We start from the raw sequence: 12654 nt of genomic DNA on the forward strand, positions 1-12654 counted from the left end.
TTATGAAATTCGCGGCGTATACGTTCTCACGCGGCGCGAAATTTTCTTGTCCAGGCGGTGAAAATTTTTGCAGATCATCCGTTCATATGTGTGCCCCCGTTGTAAATAAATTGTACCGCTCTGCCTTGCGTTTTCTTTAGTGTTTTAACTAAAGCGGAACCCGGACTAACACTCGCACCCTCATTCGATGAGCATGTATTAACGTTCGTGGACATCATTTCAGTGTACTAGCTAGTAGTTGTAAAGTTAGGATCAACACACCGTAGATAAGTATGATGTATTCTTTATCGTTAAGCGCAGAATCTCTCGCCTACGTTCATCGAATTCACAAAGACTGTCAATTTACTAATTCTTATCGGCCTAACATAGTACGTATTGTTCATTTTATCCATGTAAATTAAAGTTATACATTTACGGACTTTTCTAATTGTGTCCAGCTTTATCCTTAAGCGATCTTTACACACAAATACCCTCGAATGTGTTATCCTTTTTCTTGTCAGGAGTTTCTGTAACAATACGATTCCTTACAGCAAGCACAGCGATGACCGGTACTGCATTTCATAAAATGAGAAATTATGAAACGTGCATACAGCATGGGCCCTTATTCGCTAGAAACTCGGTGCATTGTCTTTACAGTATTGTTGTTGGTTATTTTAAGCATTTCGGTAAGCGTAAAATAGCTGAAAGTTTTTTTCAAAGATTGTGTTTCCTACTGTTCGCATCTACTACAAGGGACACGATGAAGTATCGAAATAAAGTATATTTTTCATAAACCAGATGAATGAAAAAGAAAACCTACGATCTTTACTTACGATTTATGAGTAAAACATATACTCTCGAGGTAAGTAAATTATACCATAAATAAATTAACTAAATTTAATGAAAAGTTTGGAAATACTCTGGAAGTTATTAATTCCTGTATTTTGAGCTGTCCACAAAAATAGACACAGTGTTGACTTCGTTACACGATATTAGGTACAGTACGAAACTTGTGTTGTCAGAAACAAATTACTCGCACGCCTCTTTCAAGTATAACAAACACTATACATATAGTAAAAATATACTAGTTAATATATTTTTTCATCATGGAGATCAATTTTCCGATACCATTATGAATGTCTGCATAGGTGGCGCATCTATACATCCAAGCTGGTGTACTGAAAACATTATATTTTTTATCTCTCGTCACGCCCTTAACGCCTTTCATTTCGACTTTCGCTCCCATGTCTTTAGCTTGTCGAATCGCATCGGAATATGGCCAATCTTCTTTCGGAGCTATAAACAAAACGACAGTGAACAATGGAATTGTATCAAAGATAAAAAAATTCAAAATATAATTGTGTAAACATTCTTCGAGAGTTTATATACATATTATTTCAAGGTTTTCTCAAGTTTCTGCAGGTTTACTTATAGCTGTCTACTGTAATACTTGTACTGTAATACTGTCACACTCCAATTTTTATATAATGAATTTCAAGAATTCTGTGATTAGAATACTTTTGTTCTTGTGAGAGTCATATAAGTATTGAAATGTCTTTTTGGGATACGTTAAAAGTATTTTGAAAGAAAAATTGAATACCATTCTTCCTTATAATACAGCAGAAGTACTGTTAATATTTGATACAATTTACATATATTATTCTGAGATGAAAGGAAGAGAGTTAGGGGAATTTTTTTGTTAACTCACACTCTTTTCCAAGTGTAATTTTGACACCTTGCAGTACCCTCGCAACAAGAACACTTGCAATACAAATTGATCCTATTGGTTTCTTCGCGCAAGAAAAATCCTCGATAACTTTCTCTACATCAGGATTCACTACACAATCGGCGCCCTTTGACGCGAAATCGCTCCTTCAAGAGACATACAGGATATAAAGCAAATGCATTACAATAAAACACATACATACATTGTATCCTTAAAACATAACAATAGCAATTTTGCTTCTTGATATTGAAAGCTGTTTCAATTGTTTCAATTAGCGTAGTAAGTGAGAGTTAAGCGTTGTTTTATTAAACTGTTTCTCGACTAAATTCGAAATATATTCGAATACATATGATGTAGAATGGAAATGATGAATATTGTGCGAATCCACGTATATATGATACATTAGTTAACATACATAACAGGGTTATTCACATAAAGCTGCCACCTAATTTCTTGTAAACTGTTTGTTATATGAAAAAATGTTTCAAACAAAAGTTGTATGATATTAAGGGAGACACACAGTGTAGTAATTACTTTTTTACTATTTTGTTTTTTGATCGAGATACGAAGGTCGCCTTGATTTTTTTTTTATTGTAATGTGAAAAATTTGATCCTGCATTTGATTCTGTCTAACTTTTATTGCATAAAATAGCGTTTAGAGCTGTAAATTTTCACAAACATCTGCAGTCTAATTATGAATGACACGACATTATTCACGAGAAGCGTGTAGTTTTTATTCAAGTAGAAATTTAACAACTCTTCTTTCTAAATACGAAGCTTTGGTTTGAAAAATTATCTCTTTGAAAACTTATTTAATGTACATGCATTCAATTAACAATTACGCTTATATTAGATGTTCCAATGAATCATCGGCTGTTTTTCTAACTTTAGTATTTACTTTGATGGAACTGAAATGGTTAGACCGAATGAACGGTATTCACTATTGCTGTTCGTGGAAATGCACTATTTTTAGTAAATAACAACTCCGAAAGATATTTTGAATTTAAACTGCACTGCCATTTCGATAAAAAGAGAAGTAAATTGATCATACCCTTAAGTGGAAACAGTAACTAATAGACGGACACATTAACCAGGTCGCTTTCAAATGGGCTATCTGCTAAATGGAACATTCACGTTTGAATTTTGCGAAAATAAAGCTTCTTATACAGGGTGATCCTCTCGCTTTGCAAATCAAAGGCTGTGCCGATCTAAAGAACTGCCGCGTCGGCACGTGTAATTTGTCGACTGGTCCTCACTGTTGATTAGTGTTGATGACGCCTCGGGGCCATACACATACGCGCCGACAAGGCAGTTCTTTAGGACGGCACGGCCTTTGATTTGCGCAACGAAAGAATCACCCTGTAGAAAAAATTCATGGCATACTTTTAACTTTTAACTGACTTGGCAGAAATAATTACAACTAACCCCTATAAGAATCATGAAACTTTAATGCTTCGAATATTCCAATGCAACATCTGCATGAAACCTACGAAAAGTCATAGAAATTGATATGATACAAGAAACGCTCATGTGGTAGCAATTAGTATTTAAATTAAAAAAAAAAAAATAAACATAGCATTCAAGAATACAGTAATTCGAAACGTTTTACTTTGTAGAACAAGTATTTGGAATATTATTGATTGATAAGATAATTAGTTTCGCACATGATGTTAAATTGGAATATAAAGAACATAACGAAAGAATAATAATTTTCGAGCAGAAGATGTTACGTGATGTTTCAGTTTATAAATAACCTTTTGTGGAATCTGCTGCCGTGATTAGATTAAAAAAGTTTATTTACTTATGTAGCTACAATTTTATGCAATAAACATATTACTTTTCCATCTAGTTAGTCACTGATTATATAAATATATAATTTTTGCGGTGCATGTTTCTCTCAGGAAATGAGTAGTTACCGAGATTTTATTTAAAAGCCGTTACGCACTCACGACCAGGTCGTCGACAACCAATAGGTTCAAAAGAATATGTGTATGAGCTCGTACGCACATTTCGTGGCAACCATGCAAACACAAGTGACTCGTTGGTCGCGGCGACAAACGAAGTGTGTTGAATCAAATGTACGAGTTCACACGAGGAGCAACTTTCTAAGAGACCAGACGTAATAATGAGTTTTGATACATCGACATTCATTCTGTTCAACAGTCCCTACGATATTGACAACTTACGAGTCACCGAATTTAGTCGCAGAGTTCGGTTGCCTTATTTTTTATTCTTCGTTGACCAAGTCGCCGGAAAATGGTCGACAGTACGTAACGGCTCTAACTTTATGTTTTCGCTACTGACAAACACTTCTTTGGTAAAAAATTTTATATTGTCATGCAGCCCTGTTTTCAATCCAGCTATTTGTGTAAATAGAGGGTACTCGAAACTTTACTGTGTACATACTTTCTTGCTAAAGCAAGAAAATCTATCTTTAATTTTCTAGGCATCTTTTTTTATTTTTTAAACTTGTTCAACATTCTGTCTCGCCAATTCCAGTCATTATCGACCTAACTCGTCAAACACGACATTTTGTTATTATATTTTGAATTTTCTAAAGGTATCATTTTTATAAAAGTACATATTACAGTAACTTTACAAACACTTTGTACATACACGTCGGGTTTCACGGAATTTTCTTCAGCCGGATTTATGGAACGTCGATATAAACAAACACACAAATAGACGAATTTAGTAGTTGCGCTTCTTATCATCATCAAACATCCTGAACAGTATAGAAAAAATGATGGTACGAGCAGAATTTTTTATTTGCAGTGATTATAAACCTTAATATTTCCTGCTTTGTGTATATCGTCTGATTTTCAGTTCGAAACTTACAAAAAACATAAAGGATCATGTAATAACCTAACGACATCTTTTACTAATATAAATCATACACTATAGAAATTTGAATCTTTGGGACGGTTATGACATAAACGTGTACCATTTTTACGAGAACAAAGCTTCATACGAAAAAAATGTATTCTACGTTATGTGGGCACGTAGAATCACTTATTTATCGGTGGTACCTTTCATTATTGGATACCCTGTATATTTTAAAGTACCAATATTTTAAATAGTATTCCAGCACTTATATTATCATTATAATTCATATAACTCGTGACATAATTTCAATACTTTAATTTACAACACAATTTTTCGAAATACAAAACTTACATTACATTACATATATTGTCGTGTAGAATAAATATTTACAAGTACCTCCATTATTATTTTTGTTCACCACTAGATATTGCTGAAATGATGCTCAACTTTTACGGTACATTATCTGCTTTAAGTGATTTGGCTACTTTTTCTAGTCTAGAGATGTTACTTACTATGTTCCTTAGATTTTGTATAGAAGTACTAACAGTGTTTTTGCTGCGCCAAAACCTCCGGGAATAACGAGTGCTCCATGCCTGCAAGCGTCACATTTGCACAGCGGTTTTATTTCCGATCGAGCCAATCTGGCTGCTTCGACAAGCGCGTTTCTAGGGGATGCGTCCTTGTCTGGTTTCTCACATAAATGGTCGATAATTTCGCAAATTTCTACATCTGGCGCGTAAAACACAGGCTTCAAATTCTTCTGAGACAAGTGTATCGTCGCTGAAATGGCTTCCGAGATCTCAGTTCCGTCGAGGTAGCCGCAACCGCATAAAATCTACGATAAATATGATTGAAACTAAACGCACTGACTAAATAAATATTTCGGTTCTTTCTGGCCTTGCTAATATACACGGTGTATTCAAAAAGTTCCCGGATTTATATTTGCTACCAAAAAGATTTATAGGTAGACATCATTTTATTGTTTAATGTTCTACATAGTTTCCTCCTCTGTTGATACACTCTTGATGACGTTCATACAGTCGCCGGAAACATCTGGAAAAGTCTTCGACAGAAATACCCTTTAACGTCGTTGTCACTTTCCGTTTGATTGTTTCCTCATCCTCAAAACGAGTTCCTTTCATGGCTAGTTTCAATTTTGGAAATAGGATATAATCCGCTGGAGCCAGATCTGGTGAGTACGGAGGGTGCATTAGAACCGTGACTGACTTTTTAGCCAAAAATGAAGACACAATTAGCGATGTGTGAGACGGAGCGTTATCGTGTAACAGAAACCATTGACCGGACTGGTATTTTTTTTCCAAGTTCATCATGAAGGATAGCATGAACACTTCCAATACTTATTTTCAACTCCTTTGACAACATTTCAATGGTCATACGGCGATCTTTCATGAGGGGCTAACGAACTCGCTCAACATTTTCGTCCGTTCTGCTTATCGACGGACGCCCTTTCCTTGGGTTGTCTTCGAGTGACTTGCAACCATTCTTGAAACGTGAATACCGTTCAAATAGTTGCGTACGACGGAGACAGTCACTTCCATATGCATTTTGCATCATTTGGTATGTCTCTGTAGGACTTTCTCCACTTAAAAAATAAAACCGTATCGCAGTTCTTTGCTCCATCACAAAAATTATTAGAACAAAACAAAACTGACAAATTTTAAATGTGCTCTGCAGACAAACGACCAAAATTTTTTAAGGTTAAACGTAGCTAAGAAACAAAAGAAGATCTATAGTCAATAGATTTAGCCTTAAAACACAGATGTCGCCACCAGAAGCTATCATGTAATAACAGTCGGGGAACTTTTTGAATACACTGTGTAGATTGCCACACAAGAGCGTCTTGTACTATAAAAGATCATCCTTAGAGTGAAAGGGATTATCATAATTATTACGTTTGCTTAATCCTCTGCTTAGATCTGGTAAATTGTGACCTTAACTAAAATTTCGTATTACATGTTCAAATACTCCATGTAGGCTGCTAACTACTTCTCTTCATATGTATGTTCACTCTATTTTATTTTGTATATTAAATTTTGATCGAAAAATGCTATTGTCATATAAGGAATGAATGACAAGATAATAAAGTTGCAAATTTTACACACATAATCATACATAACCTGTACTTATTCTCATTATTGGCAAGCAAGTTTTTGTAGTCTTATCTGAAAAATATTCCATTTTATTTTCAATCAACTGTTCCCTTCTCGGATTCAAGCATTGACATTGATAATCCATATACAGGGTGTAACAAAAATGTTGGAGAAAACGGAAACAGGAGACTGGTCAGGTGATTTGAAACAAGTTTTTCCTTAGCAAAAATGTTATCCGAGTCTTTGTTAACAAGATATAAACGAAAAACCCCGACCAATCAGAGTGCGATTGGTAGCGTAGCCGAGTTCCCGCGGTAACATTGACTACGCGTTGCGATTGGTAGCCAACGTTACTGTGGGAACTCGGTCGGCAGATTCGCGCTCTGATTGGTCGGGGTTTTTCGTAAAATTCAGACCGAATTGCAAATGTCTGCTACATTTTGAATTAGAAACTTTTTAAAAAAATTGGTATTTCGTTATTAAAAGCATTGAAACGGCTCATGCGTAGTAGACGCATATCAATTTGTCTCATAGACACAAAAATTATTTAAAGCCATGCCCATACAATGTAATTGTCACTTGTAAATGGACGAAACAGATCCCATTGTTAGATACACTCGTAATAGCATTTATGCTACGTTAGTCTAATTTTTACGAAGATATTGCCACTAAGCTCCTTTGCAACAGACTGAAATTATTGTATAATTATTTCGAAAAAATCAGGCCGATAAACGAATATTTCTTATAGCAACAATTTTAAGCACGCAGCAACAATCATTCAAATGTATTTTCTTAATTTTTCGTAAATTCTGCATCGTCCTTAAATACTACATATCACATATTGACTTACGTAATGGCTCGAATATATGCACGTGTATGTACGTAGATTTCTTTTTCTTCGCATAAATCAAATCGAAACATATAGTTGCAGGGGAATATAAAACCGAGTTTTAATTGTCGAATATTTGAAACATTGAAACTAAAGTTTACCGTTTCCTGCTTCGTAATTGCCTAACATTTATGAGTCGCCGTTTAGCAGCCAAGAGTAACCAATCAAACGTATTTTAAAGTAAAAAGTATCTTCTACAAGGAAGTGAACGCAGAATTCGCGGAAATAATCAAGTCTACAGACATGAGTACATTCAATCTTCTGCATAACGTTCACTGTTTTCTACAGAATTTTAATTTCCAGCACATGTAACAGTTGCGTAAACATTATATGAATAAAAAATAAACGCGAAACATTAAGTAACTAATTGAATGATGCTAAACGTGTTTAATGTACTAATGGCTATTATTGTATAAGAACGTACAAGTTGCAAAATGTCTCCTAAACTAGAACTTACAATAATCAATCTTTTATTGCTACATTTCTTATAGAATATATTAAACGTTAAGAACATATACATGAAATATTAAACAAAAATTCGTAAAATTAGCAAAGATATGAGTGCTAAAATATAACCGTGTGATTGTGTTAAAATACACTAATGAAACAATCAATTTTCATGAGAAAAGTACAACGTTCCTATGTACAAACACATTTTTAAATTAAAGAAGGCACACTTAAGTGTAACATTTAATATCAAAATGGTACAGATCAGAAGAATTACACATCGTGAGCATAATAATTGTATATGTCCTACCGTTATTTATACTAATTCTAAAGAAGCAAAACTAACTTGTAGACATAAAAGAGCAACATAGACTAAGATAAATTTACTAAACGAAAAATCATTTATTAGTCATAATAATTGTTCTTATGAAAGAATAAATTCACAATATTGCTGAATATTACAAAAATGAAACTTTAAAGTTACTTTTTCTAAAATGACTTTTCTTGAGTAAGTGTCTCTAAAGTTAATGTAATGGAACCAATGTTCACGAAATTTATTAACATTTTCTTTATTTTATATTTAAGTAATGTAAAAGTAATGTAGTCTGTGCAACATTAAGTATTAAGATGAACCCACAGTTTATTAAATATATTACATTTATAAAACGTCTTCTAAACTTTATTATTGAAATTCAGATAGGACTTAATAAAATTTTAAATGTACACTAAATTTAATTACCAAAAATCATCTAAACTATGATGATTTTAAACAAAATAGTGTTATATTTTTAAATGTATATGCAACGAAAAAGAAAACATGGGACAAACTTGCAAGCTTTTAAAAAATTTTAATCAATACTGCTGTATTTCATGATCACGTGAAAAATACTAGTGGATTATGATACATGAAATTATTTTATTATAACCACGGATCATATAGAATCAATACTGCACATATTTTCTACATTATTTAAAAATAAAAGTATCCCAATATCTTAGCATTGCCGTTAACTAACTGAATTTATAAGTTCAAAACAATTTTAAAGTTACCTATAATGTTGCTATTAGCGAAATAAAAATATGAATGTAAGAATATATAATTTCATAAAAATGGACATTGACAAGTTTGACTTATTTTGTGGAAATTATTTAATTCATCTTGTGTAAAACAAATTAAGAATCGTATGTATATCATTGTGGCAATAAAAAAGCTCCTTAACCTGTGAAGGTAAACAACGTTGGTTTATATAGGCAGTAGGTAGGCTAAGAATTTTATAGACCACATTATTATACTTAAAGCTACACCCAATATTATCGTGTGAACTTACAACAGCTACGGGTATGGGGTCACATTTATCGTGTTGCATCCTGTTAATAGCTTTAGTCGTACTGAAACTGGACAATAAAGTAGGTGCAAGCGTAGAACAATCATTTTGCAATAATTTTAGAAATTGGTTACGTAACATACTGCAATTTTCCGCGGTTTAAATTAAAAACCGCTAAGAAACTAGTTTTTAATCGAAACTACATTTAACAAAAAGTTTTAAATGATGGATTCCTCCATGTTACAAATTCCCATTATTCAATTGTTTTCGTCCTACAGAAAACCTAAGAAAGCATCTATACTATGTTTGTAGCAAAAGCATAATTTTTAATACCGTAGATACGATTCTTCGTAGAATTGAACCATCAGATTTCTGTTGGTTGACACCAGAGGGCAGATTTATTCGGAATTACACGAAGAGTCCTCGATGTACGTTCTGTGAATTATCTCGACGCGGCATTTGCTCGATCGGTACGGTCGTTTTGTGGTTGTCCAATATGGTTTGAAGCTGTACTAAATGATAAGGAACGCTCAGAAAAGTGCAGAAATGAAATATGAGAATAGAGGCAAAGGGGAAGGATCAAGTTAATAGAAACTACGAAGGATCTCCCGTGCTTAAATAAACATCGGCTACGTAGGCTGAACTTACTTTATGGATCGTATAACCTTTATTGTGCTCTTGGAGCAATTTTCGCACAGACTATGAATACGAAACACATAATGGGGAACAGCGGAGAGATTTAACAACACCATGAAAAAAAACACGTAATAATAAATCCTCGCCAGCTCATTGAAATATACAATGAGACCCAAATCTTTCGGGAAAATAAGTCTTTCCTTAAATTTACGAACTGTGCATTAAAAACGATTATAACTATCGTACTGTTAGAAAAAAATTTAATTACAAAATTCCAGTACAATTATGGAGAAAATAAAAAACATTTTATGTTAAAGAAACTCCTTTTTATTCTAGCTAGAAATATACTACATAATAGTTCTGACATTTAAAATTAACAACTACCCTTCGTACACGTAATAATTATTCAGTATTTGAATGATTGTTTCCGACGAAGTAATATTTGGAAAATTTGTGCCTAAATCAAGAAATGCCGTTTTTGTATAGAGAATTTATGAAGTTCTGTAAAGAGTTCTTACCATTTTTAGTCGACTGTAATAAATATATTTTTTAAAATAAATAATTTCAACTACAATAGTTTGCACTATATTTAATTACCCATTCCCACCATTCAAGCTCAAGTTTATACAATTTATAAAATTTATACAAATATATACAGTTTATGCAAATGTATACAATATATGTAATTTATACAAATACATAAAATTTATCCAAATGTATATAAGTTATACAAACGTGTACTTTCTATGGTAAATTCAATTCTTTTATTCGTAAAATGAATTAAAGTATTTTCTATATTCATCTGGTATTTACTTTCTGTTTATTTAGCAATAAACTACAATAATGTTACACAATAACAAAAAGCATATTTTAAAAATTCTTCATGTATATATGTAGTACATATGTTAATTGCAAGCTACTTTTAGTGATTTCCAAACAAATTTAAACTCGTAAAGTAAAGCAATGCACACTATGGTATACAGGGTGTTAATTTTAAATCGAGCATCTAAATTATATCCGCTACTAGTAGTAAATATTTTTTTATAACGTGATGTTGTAGTCGGCGTCAAGTTAAGTTCGACGACCTACACACCATGACCTTGTACTGACCTTGAAGACAACAAAATAAGTATCATTTTAATCACCTTATTTTATCAAATGTTCAAAATGGTGGCGGCCCAGGTAGTAACAACGAGGCCAACGATCATATCTAACGTAGGGCCCACGCCACTATAATAGGAAGGGCCAACTGGAGGTTTCTTTCTGTAGGGCCATTTGTTCAGTATCTACAATAAACCAATAATAGGAATACAGTTGGCTCTACTACACTTCCATACAATCCTTTAAAAATATTTGAAGGAGTATAACACTGGAAATAATATTTATAATAATGACTTGTTACAATAATTATATACATGTATATATTACATATGTACATTAAACAGGTAAACAAGTGTTTTACCAGCAAAAGTTACCTTTACAATTTATTATGTACAATTTACACATGTAGGAGCGTTGAATGGAGGGCCCGATCCCACACTCGGCCATTCTGCACTGACATTCGCGCTCGAATGTCTTCTGCGTAGACGTCTTCTTTCTTTCCTCGTTTTTTCGGGTAACACTCTCGCACTTGTTGACTTCTGGGAGACGTGCTCCTCACTTCATCGTCGTCGTCGCTTTGTGTGGTCGTAAATGCCTCCATTGCCGACGAGCCCCTAAATATAGGAGCGTTGGAAAAATAAGAGGGCCCAAGCGGGATTCGAACCCACGACCCCCGACGCCGCAAGCCTGGACTATACAGTCTACACTCTGCTCCACGGAGCCCTCCTATTTTCCACTGATATTATTTGCTCCTTCTGGTTGGGTATGGAGGTCCCGATCCCACATACATGTAGCTAATTATTACAAATAATTATTATAAGTTATTTCCAATCTTCTGTCCCCTGACACTATTTTCACAAAATGTCAAATGTTAAAAGTGTTGCGCGCCAGTAACAAATTGTGAGTATATTCATAAATATCGAAAACAAAAAAATCAATTTGAAATATAATAACAAGTTTTTGGTTGTAGCAACGTTTCTGACGTCTTTAAGACGATATTTAAATTTTGGCAAACTTTGGGTGAGCCAATGTTGTATTATCGTTGTAAATTTCTTATTAATTAACCAACTATAATAATTGTAGGTCCAATGTTGAATATTCGTTGGCAAATTGTCATAACTTTTCGTCGTAGGCCCTATTTTGGGAATTTGTTAGCAAAAACACTAACCATATCCCAATTAACTCCCAACTGTTGGCTACCGTTAGCCAACCATAAATGCTACTAGGGTTCGACCGCATGAAGACACGTCTACACATGATAAGTGAGTAATTGGAATTTTATGGTTATTACAAATATAATTTGCAACCATATGTGAAATATATTTTTTGTTAAGTGTGTGATTTAAAGACGTCAGAATATTCTATGGAACTGGAGTATTTTAGAAAAATCAATAGATGGATCTGCAAATATTTTGATACATTACGATAATTTCATGATTAAAATTATTATATTTTGTCGCAGCTCGCTATTTGTCTGTATACTAAAATATAAATACAAGTTCAACAGTATTTGTGTCCAAAATAACAAGCAATTCCTTTGCCGTTTATGATTAGGAATATGTATTTTATACTCTCTTTCTCTCCTAAGAAAAAAATATTCTTTAAGTTTCGTAA

The 12654-nt window shown here is 33.3% G+C and overlaps 1 protein-coding gene across 1 annotated transcript; it reads right to left on the reverse strand.

Annotated features, from left to right (window-relative positions):
* Window positions 1–1063: 1063 nt before the first annotated feature.
* LOC107189527 (ES1 protein homolog, mitochondrial-like) lies at window positions 1064–11641 on the reverse strand. Its single transcript, XM_015578084.1, has 4 exons — window positions 11570–11641; window positions 5077–5366; window positions 1688–1851; window positions 1064–1275 (listed from the first exon to the last, which is right to left on the reverse strand). Exons 1-4 carry the CDS (start codon window positions 11639–11641, stop codon window positions 1064–1066), a joined length of 738 nt encoding a protein of 245 aa, XP_015433570.1.
* Window positions 11642–12654: the final 1013 nt, after the last annotated feature.

The sequence above is a fragment of the Dufourea novaeangliae genome, unplaced genomic scaffold, assembly GCF_001272555.1.
Source record: "Dufourea novaeangliae isolate 0120121106 unplaced genomic scaffold, ASM127255v1 scaffold151, whole genome shotgun sequence".
NCBI lineage: Eukaryota > Metazoa > Arthropoda > Insecta > Hymenoptera > Halictidae > Dufourea > Dufourea novaeangliae.